The sequence below is a fragment of the Magnolia sinica genome, chromosome 15, assembly GCF_029962835.1.
Source record: "Magnolia sinica isolate HGM2019 chromosome 15, MsV1, whole genome shotgun sequence".
Classification (NCBI taxonomy): Eukaryota; Viridiplantae; Streptophyta; class Magnoliopsida; order Magnoliales; family Magnoliaceae; genus Magnolia; species Magnolia sinica.
The window spans coordinates 89770-116981 of record NC_080587.1 but is presented as its reverse complement, the minus strand read 5'-3'; the positions used below and the strand labels follow the sequence as shown (position 1 = coordinate 116981).

The 27212-nt window shown below is 38.0% G+C and overlaps 2 protein-coding genes across 9 annotated transcripts in view; both read right to left on the bottom strand.

Annotated features, from left to right (window-relative positions):
• Positions 1–10185, bottom strand: part of LOC131227072 (apyrase 2-like) — a 28171-nt gene extending 17986 nt beyond the window's left edge. For 2 of the 4 annotated variants that reach the window (XM_058222781.1, XM_058222783.1), the window contains exons 1-3: positions 9818–10185; positions 1953–2081; positions 1771–1827 (exon numbers count right to left, since the gene is read on the bottom strand). In XM_058222781.1, coding sequence (XP_058078764.1) covers positions 1771–1827; positions 1953–2081; positions 9818–10093 — 462 coding nt within the window. In that variant the 5' untranslated portion in view covers positions 10094–10185. Of the gene's footprint in view, positions 1–622; positions 671–1765; positions 1828–1952; positions 2082–9817 lie in introns of all 4 variants that reach the window. The other 2 variants (XM_058222780.1, XM_058222782.1) reach the window with 2 other exon arrangements.
• A 6050-nt stretch (positions 10186–16235) lies between these two features.
• Positions 16236–19125, bottom strand: LOC131227836 (chorismate synthase 2, chloroplastic-like). Of its 5 annotated transcripts, none has more exons than XR_009162529.1 (5): positions 17308–17474; positions 17050–17171; positions 16811–16921; positions 16604–16732; positions 16236–16528 (listed from the first exon to the last, which is right to left on the bottom strand). XR_009162529.1 is itself a non-coding variant. In XM_058223648.1 (5 exons), exons 1-4 carry the CDS (start codon positions 19071–19073, stop codon positions 17742–17744), a joined length of 327 nt encoding a protein of 108 aa, XP_058079631.1. In that variant the 5' UTR covers positions 19074–19125; the 3' UTR covers positions 16752–17171; positions 17308–17741. The 5 variants fall into 5 exon arrangements, 1 of the variants encoding a protein (XP_058079631.1); XM_058223648.1 differs by lacking the exons at positions 16236–16528; positions 16604–16732 and adding exons at positions 18021–18105; positions 18231–18296; positions 19041–19125 and having other exon boundaries at positions 16752–17171; positions 17308–17884; XR_009162531.1 differs by having other exon boundaries at positions 16236–16732; positions 16811–16916; positions 17308–17478.
• Positions 19126–27212: the final 8087 nt, after the last annotated feature.

Below are 27212 nucleotides of genomic sequence, written 5' to 3'. Positions count from 1 at the left end.
ATCTGATGACCGTAGCCACCACCAGTTGGAGACTCTTGGTGATTAGGAATGCATGGATGGAAAAGGTCCAACCAATGGTCTAGATTAAATGGGAATATGTAATCAAATCCTCTTGGATTTAGGGTTTTCCAAAACTCACAATCTTGTCCCTTGGAGGACTGCAAAGGTGAAGGCATGGACACGTGAAAGAGTGTGAGTTGAGGGGTGTAGCTAGAAGAGTCCTTCGTATGAAGAGGCAAGAGATGGATTTAACAAAGGTTCTAGTTCTTTTTAGTTAATGAAGGGCAAATACGAGAATAGGAAAGTCTAACTTGACACCAAAATGCAGCTTCCCAATTTGGGGGCTCTTTCTTGACAAATAATAATACAAAGGGGATTTTAGGTTTGATAGAGGCGCAAAATGAGAGGAATCATAAAAGCATGAGATCTGGGTGAATGAACATCATCATTATCATCATCGCCTTGTCCCATCTATTTGGGGCCCACATTATGGAGAATTAACGTGCTTAATAAAATCAAATGGCTGTTTCCAGTCAAATAAATAAGTTCTTAACAACTATGCATTCGCCAACATAAGACTGCAGCTTGAGGTCCTTTTTGTAAATGTAAGGTGACCTTGAACCCGAGACCTCAATGTTGAAACACCCCCCGTATGCCACTGAACTGCAGCCTGAGCTGCCAAATATAGCAAGAAAACATAGCCAAAAGAAATTTATTTTTAAAACTAATTAAGTTAGCATTTGAAAAAGAAAAGATATGCAATTTTGGACTGGGAACATCACAAGCACGATGTCCTGTAAGTACCCTCAAATCCAATCCATTGGACACAGGCACTGTTTTAAATATCGACGATATCAGCCGATAGATCTCACGATATATCTTGTATCCCACTAGAGCAATACGAAACGCACAAGTAGTGCGATATATCCCACATGTTCAATCTAGTGAGAATTTTTGAATTTTGATGCTCTTATTTTTTGTAAATCATGTTAAATTAGTGTCAAATTGTTACAAATTCATGATTTTTCATGTTCTGCATGAAAAATTATGGATTGGGAGCTTCGATTTTGAGATTTGAAGGAGATGGGCCGAGTTGCGAAAAATTGAAAAAAAATCAAAATTTCCCAATTTCTCGCAAGTTGTTTGCAATCTTTGTATTCAGACATCACATCAAACATGTCTATAACCTAATTTAGTGATTCTTCTTTTGCTTTTGAATGTATTGCTTGTGTTTCCACACATCTTCTTACATTTATAAATTATATGAATAGACATTGAATATACATGATCAATTTAGTTAGACAACACATAGATTAGGACTCCATACAAAGAAAACATATTAAGTGTACTTTTTTTTTTTTTTTTGTAATGTTTTGATTTATAAGTGTGTATTGATGTCTTTTTTAACAATTACCAAAGTTTCATCGAAAAATTCAACCAATTTCCCAATGTTTCCCATGTTTCCAACAACAACGATACATTACACGATACAATCGATATATCCCATGCGATAACTGATATGTATCCATATCCCAAGAATGCGATACGTAACACAATACCGATATTTCGAACACTGGACACGGGTAGTAAAGGTGCTCCCAACACCACAATAAATCCATCCAAAATGAATTCATCTGGTACTAAAGGTACTCCCTGCACCACAGTTCTATCTATGTGAAAAGAAGAAGGACAGACAACTGAAAGCTGAAGACATTTCAGCTAATGCAATCACTCATAAAATATAAGTTCACATGAAAAGGGTATATTTACCGCTTGCAAAATCCTATCAGCCGTGTCACCTTCCAATGACCTAAGGCCAGCAGTTGCCTGCATAAACATTGAAAAGCATACAATGATCAAAGATGGCTTCAAACAGCATGCAAAATGCAAGATAGAACATAGGGTTCTTTGTATAAACTCTGGAACTTATGCTCAAGGAAATATTCCATTACCCCAACTCTAACTGGTGTTTTAGGATGCAAATTTGGGGGAACCACACTTTCAGCTTCCACCAAAAGAGACTTGAGCGAATATGCAGCTTCTTGGGGGTTCTTGGCATACGCGCTCAAACCTGGTTTTACCTGCAAACAAGCACCAAAAGGAACTGAGAAGAAGCCATGAACAAGGCTAAAATGGAATCCTGCAGGACCTGCATATTTCAACTGACATAGCAAAGAGCTATTTGAGACTCTAAAATTGAAACTAAGTAAGAATTTTAAAGAATATTTTCTCAGGCCATGCAAGCCCTTGGCAAGAACATTTTAATTTTATTTTCAATTTGAACTTTCACAAAATAGGTATCTCTTGCCAGCAATATTGTCAGGAAGACAACTACTTACCACCAAAAGCAAAGTTAGCCTTTACATTCAATTATTTTCAAGTGACCTTCATGCTAACCAATCTAGCCATTAGGCCCTAGTGTAGATAATGTTGGGAAACCACACACATTTCCCTTCTATGTGCAAATCAATGGGATTAACAATATAGAATATTTAAAGGATGAAAATCACTTCTAACACAACCAAGCAAATCATCAAACATGTAGGATGCAAGAGACACCAAGATTTTTACATAGAAAACACTCCGATGTGAAGGGAAAAACCACAGGAGCAAGTCCAGAACAAATCCACTATAATAATAATAGAAGTACAATCATCAAGAGACCTCTCTTGGATTCCCAAACTACTTCACTCAAGGGTGAATTACAAGCAACATGAAACAAAGGAATTTCTCACCAACTAGGGATTGTAGACAGGATGGACCCTCACGAACCCGGATGTGAAGATTTTGATGGTAGAAGGCTCTTGTTCTTCATCTTCTACAAAACTTCATTTTTCTTCTTCTTTCTTCTCTTTTTCTCCAAAAAGAAAAACCCCAATGTTCCTAGAACTATATCTCTAAACCAAAAAAACAAAAAAAACAAACATTTTTTGCCTCTTTTAGTTTGCTTAGCCGACAGACCAAAATACCCTCACACACGCATGTGACAATAAAAGGCTATTTAAGCCACACATGCGGGTCTCACCTCCACATGAGGAGGGACCCCCAACACATAAAGCAACCGAGGGCTCAAGCTACCTAGGAAAAAAGAAAAGTAGAGAAAGATTGCACACCACAAAGGAAAGGGAAAAGGTAAACAAGCTCCCAGCCAATCTTTAACATCTCATGCATTATAAAAAGAATGCAGACTTTGATTAAAGACTCAAAATCAACTTATCTATAATCTTTCTTATATAAATGGACTTTCATCTCGTAAACAACTCTATGCAAAAACCATGGAAGCAAAGACACCCACCTCCACTCATGCATTTATATGTTGAACATCTCAATCCCCTAAGTAGATTAACTTTGGCATTCATGGGCTCAAATCTCCATCCACAATAAAAACCTAAACACGTAAAGCCATTTCTACATTCAATCGGTGTTTTCAATCAGTGAACTCCCCCCTGGGTCGTTATAAAGAATAACTTTAGTGTGACATCATTTCAATGAAGGTCACACATATTAATGAGGTGCTCATGGATATACGATAGGGATGTAACTCATAAAGGCTGCAAGAACATATACAGCTTTATGCACAATAGGAAAGCCCATTACTCTCAACCCTATGAAGGATGACGAACCCAAAAAGGCAAAGCCAACTTCTACAGTGTTAAGTATGGCCCGATTCATGGAAAAAAGTCGTGAATGGATAATCGTGTATACTCTAGTAGGATGCAAGACCGATCCAACTTGTGATGTTGTTGTTCAACTACCTGAGATTCAGAACATTCTGTGTAATATACTGGCAATTGGGGAAGGAGGGGGGTTTCTAATTATTTGGGGGGGGCGTGGTTTCTAATTATTTAATCATAACTGATCATCAAGTGGGTCATTTTAACCATTTAAACCAAGACCTTTGATAATCCATCCGTTGGATTACCAATCCAAACCTTGAATCATCGATCTAAACCATCCAAATTGAATAGTGACTGATTAATTTTCAAATCTACCGTTAAAATTATCATATAATAGATGTATCATCAAGATCTTGAGAATTTCTCATTGGACTACTTGATCTTTCTATAGACAACCGTTTAATATGTTCTTAGACGCAATATCAACAATGCCATATAAAAATCTTGACTTGAACAAGGATAACAAGCTGAGATCTGAGGCCAAGAATTCTTGAACCGTTAATTTTAGCATATTTCGTGGACCCTTAGCAGAGTATACTAGCTTCTTATTTCACGACTCTAGTAGATCTTCAATAATATGATTTTAAATTATTTTAACATACGTAAAATCATAAAAATTATCCATATGTATTATAAACATACATTTGAGCATGGCCCATAGTATTATACACTTATTTTTTTTAACTTAAATTATCTTTCCCATGATCTTTATAATCAAAGCTTCATTTTGATATAATGATTGGGCATAGAAACTTTTGGTATGGCCCACACGATCGTGGCATGTACACACTTGATTTATACACCCTATTTCACATGAACGCATGTGTACAATCTATGGTGCACTACTGCCTCTATGAATACTTGTAATTTTCCTACAAATAACCATGGTCATTTTAATCAAGAAATCATTTTTACAAAAGGGCATAAGATATAAACAATCTAATCATGCGCTTAGATTAAGAAGAATGTACTTGTGGGACTCACATCTCCATGGCACGTATGCACACACTGATTGTACCCTCATCCACCCTAAAACCTCTCACCATTAAGATAAGAGTTACATGCACTTAACATGTGTTTATTACATATTACACGTGTTTATCACATGTTACATATGTATGTGTATTAATGTAAGAGAGTTTTGGCTCCTCCATATAAGGAATGTCAAACCACTTCTTGTAATCACTCACAGAGAGAGGGAGAGAGAAAGAGATTAAAAGAGAAATTCTGAAAGCTTACCTCATGATCCAAATTGTTTATCGAATAAGTGCTCTAATACTATATCTTTTAAATGTTTTAGATCAAATCTAAGTGAGCCCGACCACAAGATCATGTCTATCATGTTAAATTATTTATGTTTTTCATATCTTTTATAGTGTTATAATCCCGTAAGTGAAAAATCCATTATAAACATTTAGTGTGAAGTGGGCCCACATAAATTTAACTATATATTTAGAAATCTTATTCATTAGGTGTAAATATGGATTGAAGACCTTATAAATCTATATCCAGATTGTTAAAATTAGGAGAAAGATCATAATAATGATCTGGACCATTAAATCAATGATCGGGTCCAATCCAACCGTTGATCAAAGGTTTAATAAACCAATTAAGGGATTAAATTTAAGAAAATTAAAAATGTATTTGATCTAATGTTAGACCAGATCATCTGATCAAAAATTAATCAAAACCATTAGACCAAAATCATGAAAAATAAAGAAATAAATGGTCGGATCGGATGGATCTAAACATCCAATTGTCTTTAAGGTAGATCTCAATCCAAAATAAAGATTAATACCTTTAATATATGGTTAAAAACATGGTAAATGGACTATCTACGGCTCATATCTAAGAAATTAGGGACTTGATTGACCGATTTAATGGACTAATGTAATAATTTTAAGATCTTACTCATTTTTGCAAGAGTTTTAAGAAAATGGACATTAAGGAATAAATTAACTTGATGCTTATATTATAACCATGATTAAAAAATGAAACTTTTTATAGATCGTAGACCCGAATGCAATCATCAAATCCATAAAGAAATTATCAAAAGGTCAAAATGGTCGAATAAGGAAGGGTCGTTTTGAGTAAGTAGTCACTATCACGGATGGATTTTCCCACGTGCATTACATAACGTTACATGCTTCCTTTTCCTTAACTTTTATAATCTGTTGATATTTGTTTAATTATGCAATTGCCTTGTATTTGATATGTCATTCTGAGAATACCAAACAACTCGGAGATCGAGTTATCCCTTAAATTCTCGAATAGAGTTCCCAATGGAACCCGAGTTAGTACCAATAGGGCCTCCTCCTTGGACTACGGCCAAGGCTGGGGAAGGAGTTTGACCATCTCTAGAGTGCGCCACTCATTGACAGACTATACAGTTACACACGGTACGTGAGATACCTCAAGTCAGCGTTTGCGCGGGATATGAGTAAACTCCTACACGTGTTGGGCTCGTATGGGTCTCGGTCGGATGGGTGTTGGCAAGCCGGACGTTGTGCATAGCTATGGCCCTAGTTTTCACTAAAGAAACTGTTTATGTGGTAATGTGGCATACTAAGATTCTTGTATGTGCACTTGCATCATGCATATATTGTAAATCATGCGTACAATTACTTGCTGGGCTATTAGCTCATTCTATTAATTGAAAAACCATCTAGGACAATAAAATGAACTGGAGTCTTCACATGTGGAGTAATGACTTTGAGAGGCGTACTCTTGGAGATTTGCTACGAGAATAAAGAATTTTCCATATTTATTTATTGTTTTATAAACTTGTGCTAGATATCAGCCAATAGATAATGGATACTTTTAACTGGATGCATGATGATTAATTAAGTTTACTATTTGTGATGATTATTATGTTTATGTGTATAATATCATCCCTTCCCCATCGAGTCACACCCTCGACTCGGCGATTAAGTCAAGCGAACTCAGGTTTTCAGAGCCAGGGTGTGACATTCTATCTCAATTTCATGATTTAATCCTTGATGAACTACAAAATGAGCTTTCACCCATGCCTGAATGATTTGTTACTTAAAAAGCCATTACCAAATCTTCCAACATACCAAATGAACCTGATGGAGCATGCAAAGCTTCGTCGACAGGTGGAAGAATTGCGAACACAGGGTTCCATTCGTGATAGCCTCAGCTCGTGTGTTGTGACAGTGTTGTTGACACCAATGGATGGCAATTAGCAGATGTGTGTTAACAGTCATGCCATCAACAAATAAGGGTAAAGTATTGTTTTCCCATTCCACACTTAGATGACATGCTAGACATGATGAGGAATGCTACAATCTTTTCAATGATCAATTTGTCGAGCAAGTACCACTATATAAGGATTTATCCTAGAGATGAATAGAAAACTGCTTTTAAGACAAATGATGGATTGCATGAGTGGCTAGTCATGCCTTTTAGCTTGACAAACGAACCTAGTACTTTCATGCGGGTGATAACGCAAGTTCTACGACCATTCATAAGTAAGTTTGTTATTATTTACTTCAATGATACCCTCATCTATATCTGCTCGTATGAAGATCATTTGGTCAATCTCTGCCTGGTCATGAAATGAAAGTATTATGCCACAAGAAACTCTACATCGACTTAAAGAAATGTACCTTAATGAGTTCCAATGTGGTCTTCATGGGGTTCATCATTCTAGTAGAAGGCATGAAGGTTGATTCTGAAAGATAAGGGCCATTGTCGACTGGCCTACTCCCACAAATATTCATGAGGTTCGCAGTTTTCATGGGCTAGAGACGTTTTTATCAAAGCTTTATTCGGAACTTTAATTCCATCATGGCACCCATTACTGAATGTATGAAAGTCAGTCATTTGATTGGACTAAAGCAGCGAAAATGCATTTCAAGAAATCAAGAGGAAAATGTTGAAAGCTCCAATTGGCTTCCTGATTTTGAAAAGGTGTTTGAAGTTACCTATAATGTATCCCACATAGGCATAGGAGGTGTCCTTACCCAAGAAAAACATCGAGATTGCCTTCTTCAGCTAAAAACTCAATAAGGCGTGAAAGAAGTATTCTACATATGACATGGAGTTTTATGCTATTGTGCAGGCTTTGAAACATTGGCGTCATTACTTCATTCATTGAGAGTATGTGCTCTATTCTAGTCACGAAGCGTCAAGTTATTTGAATTCTCAAAAGAAGTTGAACGAAAGGCACACAAAGTGGAGTGCTTGTATCCAGGAGTTCACATTCAACTTAAAACATCGAGCGGACGTTGGAAATAAGGTAGCAGACGGCTTTAGCTGAAAATCACATCTATTATCTACCTTATCAGTCTACGATGTTGGGTTCGAGGAACTTAAAAGAGGCTATGCAACAAATGATGATTTTGGGAAGATAATTTTAATACTCACTACTAGCTCAAGCATCAAGTATTACGATTCAACATACATGATGGGTACTTATTCTATGACATGAGGTTGTGTCTTCCCAAAGGCTCCTTGTGAGATCTTGTTATACGACAACTTGCATTCATGTGGCCTCACTTGATTTTAAGAAAGATGCCAAAATCATTGTTTGTCAAAGTCAAGTGTGCCAACCAGACAAAGGTAGCAAGCAGAATACTAGTCATTATACTCGACTGCCTATGCCAGATGCTTCATGGGAAGACATCACCATGGACTTATCTTGGGATTGCCAAACACTCAACGTGACTATGACTATATTTACGTTATGGTTGATAGGTTCTCAAAGATTGCCTATTTCATTCCTTGCAAGAAAATGCAAGACGCCCTACACATTGCTAATGTTTTCTTCAAATAGGTGGTTTGTCTACACGTTGTTCCCAAAACAATTGCATCCGGTCATGATTCAGGCGCACCTTGTAGTCTAAAATGGGAACCAAATTAATGTTATCAAGGCTTATCATCCACAAACAGACGGGCAAGTCATCAACCACGGTTTTGGGAATCTACTTGTCTTTGATGTTTGGTCGGTTATCATATAAACTCATGGGACATCATGTTGTCACGAGCTGAGTTTGCTTATAACGGTCATGTGAACCACACTATGAGACTCTTTCCTTTCGATATTGCGACAAATCTTTTGCATAGCATATTAAGGACATACATGAGGAAGTCAAGCAAAAGACCACCCACCCCGAGTGTGCTCCCACATCCCTTGATGCATGACAGCTAACCAGTTGCTCTAAAAGCTTGAATTGATAGAGCGTAGTGAATCAATCCTTTTATCTCATAGCCCAAGCCCCACATTCCATGGGTTAAGTCCTCGGTCAAACCCCCCTCATGGGCACCACATCACAGGGGTTCCGCATCACACAAGCCACCTGCCTCACACGGGCCACCCACCCTGAGTGTGCCCCCCATCTCACGGGACACCCCACTCGAGCCCGGTGTGAAAATGCCCATGCATTAAAATGTGTTGGATGGTCAAATAGTTTCCACACGCCAATGAGGGTATCAAAAGCCTCTCGTCAAATGAGAGGGCTGATTGAGATATGATAGCATGTGAATCTCAACAAATGATTTATAACACATCAATGCAGAGTTATATGAGGAGTACATTGCTATTAACTCGACAGAGCCAAGTTTTTCCAAGCCAAGGGGAATTGGTGCAATCACCCCGCACGTGCATGGTTCACATGTGTGCACAAGAAAAATGCCCACTTTCACTTTTTAGCCTATCCCTAATTTCCTTTCTTTCATATCTTTATATTAGGAAATAAGTATTCTTAGATTTTTCTTATTTAAGTAATTTCTTATTTAAACGCTTTTTTTATTTTAGAGATTTTTATTTAAATACTTTTTTATTTAAAAGATTTCTTATTTTACATATCTTGGCTAACCATAAATCTTATTTTTAGTTTTTATTGAAGATTGCAAGCACTCATTATAAATAAGGTTTAGGCCTATGGAATAAGATACATTGAATGATATTCTGTCTGAGTAAATTATCTATTGTTTAAGACTAAAAGACCGTTGAGCTTGAACTAGAAGACTGTTGAGCTTGCTGACAGTCTTGCATTCTTTTCTCTTTTGTGATTCAAAAGTCAATCCAATACGTTGAATATTATTGCAATTAGTCTAGCTGCAGTAGTCTCCATTGCACGTGACAAAACCACCTTAGTCTAGTATGAGAAAGTTACCTGACTGTAGAACTCGAGTTCATTTCCAACGGGAATGAGATCCAAGTTGTGGTCGAAGCAGAAGACATGGACCCTGCTCCCGGTACTCCCGGCATCGAAGATGACAGTGTAGGCTTTGGATCCACGCCGACTGGGGGCAGCGGCTTTGCGAGTTGTGAGGACTTGGGCGTCTGTGTTGGTGGATTGGATGAGGAGGAGGAGGAGAAGAGAGATAAGGATGACAATCGGGCAGAGGCGGGAGATGACATATTCATCTAGTCGGGTTCGCTTCATCATGTTGGGTGGGGAAGGAGTAGTGAAGGGGAGCTATAAATTCAAATTGCAGCTGACGGGAGCCTCGAGGGAATGACGCTCTTCTCGAAGCTCCAGCTGCGCTGTCGCTTTTTCTTTTTGGCTTCTCATTCAGTCACGTGAAAAACTGGGGAGTTGATTAGGTGCGGCCCGGCCTCACCAACGACCGTGCGCCACGGACGCGGATTTCCTGCGCAATGCTGATAGGTGGGGCCTACTAGATGTTTGTGATAAATACAGCCCGTCCATCCATTTTGGAGTTCATTTTAAAACATGTAATTCAAATATACAACACGAGAGGAAATACTATAAATTCACTTTACCTAACACGAGCGTAAATAGAAAGATACAGTGAACACGTTGAAACATTCTTACAACTGTACGTATAAATCAGGAAGATTTTCCTAATCTACGTTTTTTTTTTTTTTTTTTCTTTTTTTTTTTAATGGTATCGTAAAATGAATTGACAAAACAAATGGATGGGTGGATTTCTCACAAACATCGTGGTGGCCCCGCCTAGCATCGTTTCCCAATAACATATGGGAAAGGCTTTAGCAGGAAGACATTGTCCATGCGGCGACTTATGTGGGCTCACCTATATGTATCCATTCTATGCCCACATCGTCCATACCATTTTTCCGTATTATTTTAGGGCACGATCTTAAAAATAAAATAGATGAAAATTTCAGGCGTACCATACTATAGGAAACAGTTTTGATTTACCATTAAAACATCTTATAAGACACCGAAAGCATCGAATCAAGCGTTCAATCACCGTAATTTTCTTTAGTATAGCCTATGTGATATTTGCATCTGATTAATTTTTGGACTCCTACCTTAAAATGATCTGAAAAAACAGATGAAGAGCATGGATATAGAATGAAAGCATCAAAGTGGGCCCCATGATAAGGGATGCACCATATTGGGTGAGACCGAGCCGCACTTTGTTAACGCTGAATTTTTGCACTTAACACGGAATAGGGAAAAATTTCCGTGTTTAGTAGTGTTTGTTAATGTGTTATTAACGCAGAAGACAGAAAGCGCTAAGTGGTTTTTCACATGATTTTTCATTAAACAAAAATTTTTTGCTTTCAAAATTACCCATTTTCAAGTTACTACTGGAATTTTTTCTTTTAAATTATTTGTACAATACAAAATCAACCTTTAACCTGTGAAACTTCTTTATGCCTCACCATGATTTATGTGTTTGATCCACACTGTCTATTAACTTTTTCAGATAATTTAAAGTGTGATCCAATAAAAGAAGCAGGTCAAATGATTAATTGGACTATAAGGTGGGGATTGAATGTCCACCGTTAAAAACTTCTTGAGAGCTGGAGAAGTTTCAAATCATGCTAATATTTGTATTTTCACTTCATCCATGTATACATGACCTAATGAATAGGTTGGATGGTAAAACAATATCACAGTGGCCCTTAAAAAGGTTTCAACGATGGATGTCATTATCACGTGGGGATGATATTCACCGTCACCGCGTCATTTGTTACAGCTTGCGGACGAGTTTTTTTTCTATATTGTTGTTAAAAATAGGTGGGGTCTACTTGTAATGTCTTCCGGAAGATCCACTCCATTCACCATCTTCAGCACCCCGTGCTAACCCATGGTCCCAAATTTGAAGTAGATCTTATCTTCAAGTAGGCCGCACGATCTGCCAATGCATGACTCGTAACGTTAAAACTTCTTTACGTAACGAATAATGTGTGAATAATGTGTGAGCGTGTGAAAACAGGAAGTAACATAAACTTGAATATTTTCATAGAGTTCACTGAAGTGGTATAATCCACTTTGTTCAACGAGATTGGCACAACATATTAGGACATAGGTCCGAAAATGGAGCAGGCATATTGATCGGGTAGGCCACGAAGTTCAATAAAGTGTCAGCGGTAGCATGTAATAGTAACGGATATTTACAACTTTGCCATCCACTTCTCAAGTAACTTCCAATGTCCGTTATGTTACGTTGCGCCATCCGAATGTCTTGAAATTTGTTGGACATTCCTCATTTTTCGTACTCTTTCCATCAGTCCAATTTGGGCCTTGATCGATTATAGATGACCCACGTGCCTTTTTAAATGGACTAGCTCACTCGGTACTTCAAAATAATATTTATGCATATTTATTTACAAATTTCCAGGTAGTCTGGGCCTATACCCTAAGCTCTTAATGATGATCGGTTTATCATGATATTCACGTGACCCGTTTGGCGGATCCAACCATGATGGACTGTCATATGACATGCTAAAACTAGGAAGACTTGATTGTTGGTATTCAAGTCATGTATCCAGGTGATTGTACCGTCAGTTTTGTAAATGGATAAACATAAAGCGGGTTTATGAAGTAATTAGGGGTAGGACCTGTATATCATTAGATTCGAGTAACTTTTTCACATGTCTAAGTTTCTTAGATTGTAATTCTAATTGTGAGTTAAGCATATTCATATAGTATGAACAAGATAGACGGGTTATAATCTTGATCTAATAAGTGTACGAATGGATGTAGAAGTCAAGTAGCTAATTTACTACGATCTAAGGGCTAAAATTCGACGTGTATGGTTAATTTATAATCATTATACCTGGTATAAAATCTCACATGAGACGGATTGTGGGAACCATGTGATATGGAATTCAGGGGTGTAGGTCAAAGGCATTTTCATACCATGCGATATTTTAATTTTCTATTAAGTACTTTATAGTTTATTTGAATTAAATAGAATAATTTTATTTTCATTTAATAAAAAATAATTTCTTTATAATGTAAAGCATTTCCAAATAGGAGATAGATAGGAGCAAATGTGTTAAATTAACATATTTCAAACATTTCAAATGTTTGTTGACAAACAGGTTGTTTCAAATTTAGTACTTAATTTTCATACTTAAGCCATAGTTACCAAACAAGTTTTTTGACTTCAGATTTCATATTCAAGTTTTAGATTTCAGATTCAGGCTTCAGATTTCAGATTCAGGCTCTAGACTTCAGATTTAACAAACTGGGCCTTAATCTGCTTCCGTGAGGGGAACGTGAGTATGCTCCGACAACTTCACCTGTTGAGATTCCCTAGTGCATCATCCAAAACTTTGATTATGTGCGGCCCAATCCTCACCCAAGACGTCGCAGCCCTTACGGTGGGACACATCTTGATTCACACATTCTATATCACACCGTCCATCCATTTTGCGGGATTATTTTAGGTCATGAGCCTATGAATGAAGCAAATCCAGTTCCCAGGTGGACCATGCCACGGGAAACAGTGGTGACTGACCATTCATGGGCCAAAAGGGTTTTGGGTGAAGCTTAGTTGATATTTGTTTTATCACTTCATCCAGGTTTACATGACCTTATTGACTGGTTGGATGACAAATAAACACTACACGAGCCTTACGGTGGGCCTAAGGAACTTTTTAACGGTGAAGCGTTCAATATCTAATTTCTCATAGTATGGTCGGCTTGAGATTTGGACATGCTTCATTTTTTGGCTCATGTCTTAAAATAATCTTAAAAAATGGATGCGATTTAGATATACAATACGTACATCAAGGTGAAGCCCACCATAAGTGTTGCACCATCTTGGATGAGGCCTAGGCAACACCTAATCCATGTGGACTATTTGTGCCTAATCAAGTGTCGTGTTTGAGGAGCTGGCATGGGCCATAAATAATAAATTCTAGCCTTAATCTACTTTTTTTTTTACTTTCTAGATGACAAAAATTTCCATCCACCCCCCATAGCGCCTAAGTAGGAGTTCTCATCTCCAAAAGTAAAATGTCCTTTTAAAAGGGATATGGCATGATCCAATTCGTTAATTTTAATCGGACAATCATAAACCTATGGAAATGTCTTTTTAGTTTTATGTTTATAGCATGCAACTTATACATTAATTCTAAATTATTTCATTTAATGTGATTCATTTGTGATGGATTTTGCCCTTAAACTTGAGCCGGTAACATGAAATTAAAATCATTTTGTGGACAAGTTGGATTTACCTCGAGAGCATTCAATGGGCCCCGCATTAGATGTGGATAGGTTTAAAATGTGAGGCCATGCACAAGCCTATTTAGCCATTTCTTTCTTCCTTTTCTTTTCTTTTTTTTCTTTTTTTGCTTTTTTTTTTTTCACTTCCTAAAACCACACAAAGTCAAAGCTTCTTCAATAGTTGGTAGTTGTAATGTATTCTCAGAGTGAGGTTTAAAAGGTGAAAGAGGTGGAACACCAAGTAGAACCTCATATTTAGAAGGAAATCACACAAAGATTCTTTTTAAGGAAGACTCACTTTTAAAACAATTTACGGCCGAATGTATCAAATGTATTTTTCATGAGTATGATTAATAATTTTTGTAATCTTTCTTCTAATTTAATTATTTGTTTCACGAGAACAATAGATGATTTTTGTAATTAGTAAATGTGATGATTGGTGTAATGGATAAATGTGACAATTGGTATAATGGATGAATTTGATAATATTTGTAATAGGATAATGTCGAAATTGGAGAATTGAGAAATGTTTAAATAAATGAGTGTCGGAGTTAAGGATTGTTTGATATTAACAATGGATCACGAGCATACATTGTAGACTGTGGATATTAATAGCAGCTTACTGATATTATCTGCGACCCACTGATATTATCTACAAACCATGTTAATATCACGGTCCATGGTAAATTCCATTGATATTTACTATGGACCATGGATATTAACATTGGCCCACCGATATTATATGTTGTCTGATGTTAATATCAGCTATCCACGATGAGATCAGTAGGAACATTAATTCATATATTTTACAATATGATGACATTTGACTTGTTGAGCATTAATTTATAATAAGTCATCATGAGTGACTATTACAATATATATATATATATATATATGTGTGTGTGTGTGTGTGTGTGTGTGGAAATAGTACTATGAGGTCAACCAAGTAGGAACTTTCCATTAGCTCAAACTATATTAGCCCCACCATGATGTGTGTCGAAAATCTATCCCATCAATCAGTGCACCATTTCATGGCGGACCACGGGCTTAAAAATTAACTCAATCCATGACTTGGGTGGGCCACACCACATATAATAGTTGAGATGGGTTACCGTCCCATTAAAACATTCATAATCTTTTATTCGGCCCACGGAGATGCGGTTCACAAATCCAGCCCATTCCATTGTGTGTCCCACTTAGATGAGGGGTTAGACCAAGTTCCAGTTGCATCCAAAACTCAGGTGGGCCCCACCAAGTGCTTTGATATATTTTAAGTATGTCTTTACATGGTTTTAGATGGCATGACCCACCTAAGTTCCATATATGGTTAATTTTCGGGATATCCCATAACTTAAAGGGGACCCATCAAATGCACGGTGTTGACGTTCGACACACATCACGGTGGGGCCCACACATATCAACCTCATGGGAAGTTCCCACGAGGTCTACTCATACTACCATCTCCTCTCTCTCTCTCTCTCTCTATATATATATATATATAGAGAGAGAGAGAGAGAGAGAGAGTCATGCTCACCTGCACACTTATGCACATGTGCAACTTTGCACACATGTCATAGGTGTCTAATCCGAACGGTCCATGTAACGCATAATCCCATGAAACTCTAAGGAGAAAATTTTCACCTTGATATAAAATCACTACAAGAAAAGGGGGTTTTAGCCTCGATTCAAAACCGTGGCTAAAAAGGTTAAAAACTGAGGCTAAAGCCTTTAGCCTTAGTTATCCAAACCGAGGTTGAAACCCCTGTGGCTAAAGGCTTTAGCCTCAGTTTTAGTAACCGAGGCTAAAATGACATTTATAGCCTCGGTTCTTTAAGTGAGGCTAAAAATCTTTTTAGCTTCAATTTTCTTGAAACGAGGCTAAATCAAAATTTTAGCCTCCATTGTTTTCAACTGAGACTAAATCCAAATTTTAGCCTCAATTGCCTCAAACCGAAGCTAAATCTATTTTTAACCTCGGTTCTCAACAACCGAGGCTAAAGTCTTTAGCCACAGAAATTTCAGCCTTGGTTCTTAACAACCGAGGCTAAATCCAAGCCTCGGTTACATATTGAGGCTAAAATGTTTAATTTTAAAAAATATTTATTTAAACTACTAATCCATTCATTCAATCCACTCATGAAACAATCAATCATGAAAGTCATAATACCAGCAAAATAGTTAACAACAGTCTACTTAAAGTTTTCAAAACAAACACAATCAAACTGTTACTCAACATTAGGTTCCACAAATATTTATATTCTTATCTCTTCTATAATCTCTTTTTCTTTTTCTTTGACTTTTCCTGTATCTGTTTTGAATCATCCGGTCTTTTATTGACATTTCTTTCATCTGGAAGCTCTTGTAAAAGGGTTTTATAGCAGCATCAGATTTCTCTTGGGCATCTTTACCTGCTAGATCCTTCAAACGTTCCTGCCAAAGGAAGATAACCACCAACAACATTTAAACTCAACCTCAATGAAGCGATTAAGCTAAATCAATACAGACCTACAAGAACTTCTTCACTAGGAATAACATAATTCCTTGGTAATCAATGGCAGAGATGGCCTCAAGCTCACGTTCCAACTACTGCATGGCAGCAAGCTTCTGCATAATCATTGCATCATAGTTACCCATCTGCAGGACAGCAACCTACTAATGAGACATCACTAAAATGCCATTTCTGTATTAAATATTCAACTAGAAAAAACTAACCTCCATATATGAAGGCTACTTTTGATTTTCGATTACGTCTAATACAACATTAGGTTGCGAATTAGGCAACCCAAGAGTTTAGCACTTTCTTCTCTGCATTTGCTATCTGCACTGCTTAAATAGCAAGAGAAAAGTTGTGATCTGAATATTTCAAAGATAATGATGTGAAACAAATAAAAGGGCATCCATTTCCCCATAAATCAATAATATTATTGGAAAGTAGATATCTTTCAGATTACCTTTGCTCAAGATGTATCAACAATTGTATGAGATGGCGACGAAGTGCAGGCAGAACATATGCTGGATTCTTTTCAGACAATCTGCCAGCAACTGATATAGCAAACTCTCGAACATCAAAATCCTATGACATGGAAAAGAAGAAAAAAAAAAAAAAAAAGATAGTGAACATGCCCCTATGTTCATAAACATTTTTCAAATAAAGATACAGTTCAAATGCTCATAGGAGAACCATTGGCAGGTTGTGCCAAAAATTATACCTCATCATTAAGAGCAACAAAGATAGCACTCAAACTATCAGCCTGTGCCAAAAATTCATCGAAACCTCCATTTCCATGCAGAGATAGAAAGACTGACTGACGAACACTAACATCAGCATCTGCAATGGCAGCAATTAGAAGTTTCTCCACAATTTGTAGAAAGCTCAGAGTTAATGATCAAGATGTACAAGCAAGACTATTTTGCAAATACATATTTGATTCACAGAAGAACCTAAATAGAAGCATAAAAATTTACTTCACATAATCTTGCAAAGTTTTCATGGCTTAAAAAAATTAAAAAAAAAAAAAAAAAAAAATGAGATAAAAATATCACTCTGAAAAGCTCCGAAGGCTGAGACATAACAGTGAAATTACAACCACAAATTGCCTGAAGAAAATTTGAAACCTTAAAGTAGTAACAACTGGACAATGTTTCAGGTAAAACAAACCTCAAGCTTTGGTGCCTCCATAGGTTCTTGGTGGCAAGGGTTGATGGGTAGCAACTGGCATTGTGCATACCGCACCATCAGTTGATCCAAAATAACCAAAGCAACCATGGCTTCCACCATCAGCACAACTGCAACACCAGCAAGCAATTGTTAACATGAATCTTCTTCCATGATGTTTAATTAGGTTAAATGTAGACCAAGAAAGCAAATGACAGATTGAATGACAGGGGGGAGTTTCCTTGTGAAAGAAGTTTCTGAACAGACCTCGAGGGACCACACAAGGATCATGGCGTCCTCGTGCAATGAGTTCAATCTCATGTCGGTCTCTGGTCACTGTATGTTGTTTCCTCTGCAAGTGTCGCATAACAAGTCCTATAAGAAAAATAAAAATAAAAATAGCTGTCAGACTGACATAGTGTTCCCTTTTCAATCCATGCTGAATGTACAAGTGTTCTATCAGGGAGTCCAACTTACTGCAATTGTATAAGTAGGCTTGAAAGCTATCCTCCTGGTTATCATTTCACCATTTGATATTCCACCCTAAAAGAATTAGAAAAAAAAATAAAAATATTCATGGAAACCCAGGAAACACTTTACAGTTTGAATCGTATTGGACTGCTGAGAAAGGAAAGTAAAAAAGAAAGGAAAAGGGAACATAGAGACCTAGGAAACACTTTTCTTCTCCTGTAATGTTTATCTACCCATCAATGTTTCTTCTCTTGTAAGTTACTCTAGTCTTCTTAAAGATGAAAGAGCCCAGAGGACCTGTTTGGCAAACACCTAACAATGAGTTCACTTCATTTTTGTTAATTGTAATCATGTACTAGAGACGATATTCTTGATAAGCAACAATCAAGATCTCTATTAAGAGCTGTAATTAACCAAAATGAGGTGAACTCATTTTTAGACGTCTACCAAACAGACTTGGAAGCAACTGCAACCAAATGGAAGTAGAACATATAGAAATTGTTAAAAAAATGAATTTAAGCAAACAGATTCACAATTTTCTTACGAAGTTAGATACAGAGAGGGCAAAGTCCTGTTTCGAGTGGAAGGCACACCTATTGCTGGGTGTGGGTCTACCGCCATTCACCACCAAACAGTTATATAAAAGAAATCTAATTGATCAGGACATGGGAAATATTGACACTAAGATTGCATGAAAAGAGGACACATTGGTGGAATCAAGTGTGAGACTTCAAATCTGAATACATCGGATGGTAAGTTAAAAAATGTAGCGCTTCAATTAATAAGAGAAAATTAAGTAAGAAAGAAATGCCCTACCTGATTGATTGCACAAACAACGGGAACATTCATATGGAACAGCACTGAGTAGATTGTCTCTTTCAGTTGTCTTCTAGATGCCTTAGCAGATGTCTTTGCCGTCACTACAACTCCACTATTCTGTGTTTTCAAGTCCCTCTCACGGTCTCTTGTACGAAACCTGAAACCATTAATGATGTATCCTTTAAATCTTCTTGCAACAGTGTTAGGGCCCCGAGCCAGGCTTCTAACTTCTTTCGGAACTTGATCATTTCCAACATGGTCCACATGCTTCCCAAACCAATCTGGAAACTTTTCATTGTGGATGTGTTCTAGGAGCCTCGGTGCTCTTCGGGGCATCTCCTTCTTAATCACTTTCCTATGTTCACTGCATTTTATTCAATTCGATGAATAAGTTATAAACAAGTGAGATTCTTATGATTTAATGCTACAAATAAAACTACTCTTACTCAATGAATGGTGCGACCGCACGAACAACACATATCTATGTGCCTGTGTCCTATCAACATATTCGATAATAAACACGTCAATCTTTCCCAATGGACGACCTACTGTCGCATCCCTAAAGTCCTCATTTCGAACCGATCTATTGAATCTTGTCTCAAAACCATGTAAGTGCCGAGAGCAGAATGTTAGGCATTCTTCAGCTAGGTACCCGTCTGCAATCGAACCCTCTGGCCGACTTCTGTTTCAAACGTAGGACTTTAGTCTCTGTAGGTACCTATAGTCACATAATAGACATATAAGTATACATGATTTTATCTATTACAGCAAGATAAATGAAAGGTCATATTGAGACCTTAAAACACACCTTTCGATTGGGTACATCCAGCGGTACTGTACTGGCCCGACTAACATTGCCTCGCTGGCTAAATGTATAGGCAAATGCACCATGATATAAAAGAATGACGGCGGAAAGATCCTCTCTAAATAGCAAAGTGTTAAAGCAATCTGAGATTCAAGAAACTTGAAATCCTGCATCCGGCCAACCTTGGAACACAAATCTCTAAAGAATCCACTTAATTCAATTAGGATTGAGCTCATGTTTGGAGGTAATGTCCTTCGCATGGCGATCGAAAGTATTTGCTGCATCAAAACATGAGTGTCATGGCTCTTGAGTCCTAAAATCTTTTTCATTTTGAGATTGGTACATCGTGAGATATTACTCGCATAGCCATCTGGTACCTTCATATTCTTTATGACTCTGCAGAAATTATCCTTCTCCTTATTCGCCATTGTAAAGCACGCAGGGGGCAAATATGTTTTGCCTGATGGTCTCTACTTTGGGTGAAGTGTTCATCTTATCTTTATTTCTTGGAGGTCCAGACGAGACTTCACATTGTCCTTTGTCTTCCCGTCGATGTTCAACAACGTCCCAAGAACATTGTCGCATACATTTTTTTTGATGTGCATCACATCAAGGCTGTGACGCAACATATTACCTGCCCAGTATGATAAATCGAAGAAAATACTTTTCTTCTTCCAACAAGATGCGTTTCCCTTTTCCTTATTATTGTCTCGATTTCTCTTCTTTCCAACTTTGGTATCAGACTTCTTTCCAAATATTATGTTAATTTTGCTCACTTGAGCTAACACTTCATTTCCAGATAGTTGTTTCGGCACCTCTCTCAACTTCAGCTTTCCATTAAAGTTCCTTTTATCATGTCTATACTTATGATCTCTATCCAAGAATCGACGATGACCCATGTAACAAAACTTATGGCTATTTGTCAACCACTGGGACTCTGTGTCCTTATTGCAGTTAGGACAAGCGAGCTTACCTTTTGTGCTCCATCCTGACAACATTGCATATCTAGGGAAGTCACTAATAGTCCATAACAAAGCAGCACGCATTCGAAAATTCAACTTCGATAATGCATCGTAACGTTGACACTGACCTCCCACAATTTAAGCAATTCTTCTATCAACGGTGTAGATACACGTCAATATTATTACCAACACCATGCGGGCCTAGTATAAGTAGAGACATCATGATGTAAGGCTACTTCATGCACATCCACGGTGGTAAATTGTACGGCATCAAAACAATAGGCCATGTGCTATGAGCAATACTCATCGTCCCGAAGGGATTGAATCCATCAGTTGCTAACCCAAGCCTGCCATTACGACTATCATATGAAAAATTCGGGTGTTGCTCGTCAAAAGATTTCCATACAGGAGAATCGGCAGGATGTCTCATGCACTCATCCTTGCTTCATCCCTTGTCATGCCATCTCATGTTTTTAGTTGTTTGTGCTTCCATAAATAACCTTTGTAACTTTGGCATTAATGGAAAATGCCACAATGCCTTTGCTAGAATCTTCTTAACTTTGGAGGGAATAGTTGTTGCCTCATCGTCATTAGAATTATGTTCCATCGTTTTACATCTGGATATACCGGACACAACACATGACTCATCGTTCACATTAGTCTTCCAATACAACTGGCAATCATTGGGGCATGCATCGATCTTGTTATAACTGAGGCTCAGTTCTTTAATAATCTTCTTGGTCTCATAAAAGGAACTCGGCAATGTCTCACCCTCGGGGAGTGCTTCTTTCAACTATTCAAGCAACATGGTAAATGACTTGTTGCTCCATCCATTTAAGCACTTAAGTTGATACATTCGAACAACAAAAGAGAGTTTCATGAACTTCTTACATCCCGGGTACAAGGCTTGTTCGGCGTCTTGCAACAACCTGAAGAATCTTTCAACTTCAGGATTCGGTTCCTCTTGTATTGGCTCCTGTGATGGCAACTCAGTTGGCATGTCATCCATACCTAATATTCCAAACACATCATGCAACAATCCATGCATGTCATCATGTGGAGGCATATCATCATGTGTACTAGTTGCAGGGCCGGAAGTCGATGAAGAAGACGCCTCCCCATGGAACACCCAACGGGTGTAATTCGGCATAATTCCCTCACACACAAGATGATCTACTACTTCTTTATGAGCACGCCAAAAGAGGTTGGCGCACTTTACACATGGACATAAGATCTTCCCCTCGCTAGCAGCATTGTTGAATGCAAACTCAATGAATTCCTTCATGCCCTTAACATATTCCAAGCTCACCCTATATTGTCCAAGGAAACAAAGGGAACTCTTAAAACAATGCAACTTTATAAGGAATCCAAATTCGAAGGAGAAAGTATTGCTTAGCACATTACCTTGACTTTTGCATCCAGCTCTTATCCATCACTTGTATCCAACTTTGAACAATGCAATACTCTACCCAAAATTTATGTCAATCCACTGTAGTTATTGCTCTACTCAACATTGGTCCTACTACTATCTTATATTCTAGTATAAATTGGTCGCCAAGGCTTCAGGACTCCTCTAGAGTCACCAACACATCCCTTAGCTACTACTAAGGGAGCACGGCACCTAATTAAATTACAAAACCCCTAAACATCCACACCATGAATGATTGCCATCTCAAAAAAACTAAGTGTACATGTGGCAGCTATGTGACATTGAGGTAGCTACCAACATGTAAAAATGATCATCGTAACAATGCTCCAATGTGCGATGAGGATCCAGATTTCTTGTGCAAGACTCAGTCAAGACAAATAAAAATAAAAGTAAAATGAATTATGCATAAGCCTTTTTATTTTTAATAACTGTGTGGACTTTTAAAGCCAATCTAGGTGCATGCAAAGTCATGTAGTGCACATGCCATCCTGCATAGACAACATGTAAGTAGTTCCTCAAGCACTATTACACTACCATAAAGAGAAAAATCAGTATTGAGTATACAGTTAATGCAACAGTTACCTAAGGATAGCCTATCATGCTTAAAAGGCTAAATAGATCACCATACATGTTAAAAAGGCTTATATGACAGTCTCAAATGTATCCTCAAACATGTTTATAGAATGGAAGTTCCATGGAATGCCACTCAGGCTGGTCCCTTTTGCATTTCTCATAAAACAAAGTAATGGATTTGCAAGTGCATAGCAATCTGTCTTATCGTATGTATTCAACTTTAAGTCTGGCACAACTCATCTCTCAATGTACCTCTTGTAGCACAAATGGGTCTTCAGAAAATATAGATGAAAGTTTGATTAGTCTATCGAGTCCACCTTGGTTGACCTGGCATTCATAGCAATATAAATCATCATCAACATTATTATCATTGGCCTACAACAAAAATTATAATAACTTCAAATAAAATGAAAGCTAAAACATTGTGCTTATAATTAGTAAAGCCATTCATAGCAAGTAACTTAAAACATTGTGCTTATAATTAGATTTGTGCCAGGTTGGCATGTAGAGCCATTCATAGCAAGCAACAATTTTTTAAAAAAAAATTTAATTTTTTTATTTTAATTTTTACAGATCTGATCTAAAAGCTTAGAATGACAATAATCCAGGTTAAAGATATGATGGCGCTGGAGCAGATTTTTCAATCCTTCGAGCTCTTTACAATGTGAGATTTTTTAGGAAAGCACTAATCCGTTTATCTACAGATCTAGATAACAGGGAGACTCAAAATTTTGGGGAAAAAAAACAATAGATCTTGTTCCAGTACTAAGATTTGAACCTAACTGCCATCAGAAACCAAATTCTTCTCTCCAAGTCCGAAAATTTAGGGTCTCATATAGGAAAAAAATGTATACAAAGGATAGAGAAAGGATCATCAAAATGAAGAAAATGAAAAATAAGAACAATGAGAAGTATTTCCAAAGAAATTTGCAAAATTTCAAGTTCCACTCTCTAAATTGCCACTTCTAAAGTCATGAACCAACAGAAACTCAAAATAGCAAAAAAATAATAATAATCATTAGAAGGAAAAAGAAAATGAGAAATCAAGAGCAAGAGTAAGCAAAATTTTCCCAACATTTTAAAAAATCGACGAAATTTCCATGTGAAATCTCCGTTTCCAGAGTGTCAACTAGAAAAAACTCGAAAACATGCTAAAATAATCAAAATCTGCAAACAAGGAAATCGCGAAGGTCTTCTTAATGGGAATCCAACAGAATTCCACAAAAAAATTATAAAAATTAAAAAATAAAATAAAATAAAATCTCTGCATTCCTCTCTAAACTAGACGATCTAGGGTTCTCGATCGAGAAAAAATAGAAAAACAGCAAAGAAATTCCAAACAAATCAAGAAAAACAAAATTGAGAGCTAGAACATCCGATCTTCGATGAGATTTAACGAGAAAATGCTGGAATAAGAGCAATACCGACCTGCACGTCCGAGAAATGAGAATTCTGAAGCTCATTTCACCATCAATCAACGAAATGGTTGGAACTGAAGAAAGAAATGGCGATTTCCGAGCAGAAATCGAGAGAAATGAGGGTTTTGGGAGACTTGCTTGGACTCGCTAAGAGACCTTTTGCCTGAAAAGCCTCTGCGTGTGAGTGAGAGGAATGGTGGCTTGCTTTTGTAGTTGGGCTTTACGGGAAATAACGAAAACGCAAGGTCGAAAGTAGCCTTGCTACTTTCCCAATATAATGGCACGTGTCTGGGGCGATATTGGCCCCAGTTTTCCATAACCGAGGCAAAAAGGGCACTGAACCAAAGACCTCTGTAGGGCCCATCATGACATGGTATCTACTCCATTCATTTCTTATGATAGATTATTTTAGAATGGGACCCTAAATAGTAGGCTGATTCAACATTCCAATGGGCCATAATGCATGGATCAGTGATAATGGGACCATTTACCTTTGAAATCTTACCGTGGCCCACCGTGATGAGTTCGATAGCCTCAAGAAGGCTTCAATGATAGACATTTTCAAGAAATAATTTTTCGGCCCACTTCCATAAATGAGTTTTCAAAAATGAGGAACAGACTTTTAGCCTCGGTTGCTAACCCACCGAGGCAAAATAACTGACTTTTGGCCTCAGTTACTCACTAACCGAGGCAAAAGGGTAGACATTTGGCCTCAGTTCTTCACCAACCGAGGCAAAAAAGCAGACTTTTAGTAGCAAAATGGTAAACTTTTGGCCTCAGTTTCTCACCAACCAAGGCAAAATGACAGACTTTTGGCCTCAGTTTTCAATAATCGAGACAAAAGGGTAGACTTTTGGCCTCAGTTGCTCACCAACCGAGACAAAAGGGTAGGCTTTTGGCCTCAGTTTTCAAGAACAGACTTTTGGCCTCAATTTCTCACCAACCAAGGCAAAAGAGCAGACTTTTAACCTCAGTTTCTCAACAACCGAAGCAAAAATGTAGACTTTTAGCCTCAGTTGCTCACCAACCGAGGCAAAAGGGCAGACTTTTGGCCTTAGTTTCTCATCAACCGAGGCAATAGGGCAGAATTTTGGCCTCAGTTTCTCATCAACCGAGGCAAAAAAGTGAATTTTTAACCTCAGTTTCTTTACAACCGAGGCTAAAAACCATATTTAGCCTCCTTTTTTAGAAACGAGGCTAAAAAATTGAGGCCAAAGGCCTACTTTCTTGTAGTGAATTCTTGTGAGCCATAGCAAAGAGAAATACAAGTCGAAGGAGGAAACTGTTTTCATTTTTCATGGCCCGCGAAAGTTTTGGATCATAGTAAAAATTGAGCTCAGAGGGTTTCATGAGGTGTTGCTTCACATGGACAATTCAGATTTTGGAGTCATATCATGCATGATAAGTTCTCAAAAAAGTTTGCACGAGTTTCGTGTGAGCAGGTGAGCTGCTTAGCATTTGGATATATATATATATATATATGTATATATATGCGCACCGTGCCGCACGGAGCTTAAATACGAGCTCGTATAAGAGCCGTTAGATCCCATTCATCGGCATTCCTGCACTGGAGAGAGTCTCCGTAGAGACGACACCTGCGCCAGTATTTTCGGACGCACGCAAGCTCCTCCTGAAGTGACGTCTTCAAGTTCCGTGATCCACACCGTGATGTGTGTTTTGTATCTACACCGTCCATCCATTTGGAGAGACTATATTAGGACATGATCCAAAAAACGAATCAGATCCAAAGCTCTAGAGGACCCCACCACAAAAAATAGAGGGGAGAGTGACGCCCACCGTTAAAAAATGAATCAGTTTTCGAAGGGTGTATTTTAATGGATGGCGTGGATCGAATGCACAATTGTCATGGGACCCCCAGCGGCCCTCTAGCATATGAGCACACCTCATCAGCTATGCTCCTAACAAGGTTCACGTGCCACTTCTCTTATCCAGATTTGCACGTGTGCATCAATCGGGATCGTTCAATCGTTCGTCCACCTCTTGGATGGCATCAATCCTGTTTTTCTTAGTCCAATCGATCGCCCCATTTTCACCATTTCTCTTATCCAAATTTGCATGTGTGCATCAATCCGGATCATTCAATCTGCCATCCACCTCTTGAATGGCATCGATCCTGTTTTTCTTGGTCCAATCAATCGCCCCATTTTCAAGAGTCCACTGAAAATTATTGTCAACCGCTTTAAGGATCAGACGGTCAGGATCAATCTACACGTGCCATTTTGTTACATGTCTAATCTAAGACGTAGCTGTATTAATTGCACGGTGGAGATAGTTAATACACTGAGTTTGTATATATAATTCATGGATGAATGATCAGATGCAAAGGCTGTATCAGAAGTACCATGCAGCTATTTTTCCACCAACGTGACAAATCTGTAGAATATCCAATCCGTTCAAAAGATGGGCCACACCATATTGATCACCTGTTATGAAAATCAGGCCGATCCAATTTTCGATCAGAACACAACATCAAAATCAATGGACAGCCAATTGTATGACCATGCACTGGTGGGCCGCACCAATCAGTGATCATCGATCTTTTCATATCAGGTGATGATGATTATCACCGTGTGGATTGCCTTTTTCATGATTTGGATATTCTACAAATCAGAAATGTTGGCTGTATCATAAGTTCAGATACAACTGTTGCAGCTGATCAGAACTTTTTAACGGTGGGCGTCACTCTCCCCTCTGTTTTTTGTGTTGGGGTCCTCTCGAGCTTTGGATCTGATTCATTTTTTGGGTCATGCCCTAATATGGTCTCTCCAAATGGATGGACGGTGTAGATACAAAACACACATCACGGTGTGGCCCACAGAACTTGGAGACGTTACTTCAGGAGGAGCTCGCTCGATCTCCGAAAATACTGGCGCGCGAGTCACGTATACGGAGACTCTCTCCTGGGCTTAAATGCTGCATCCCAGTCATATACGGAGATCTAACCGCTCTTATCAGAGCTCG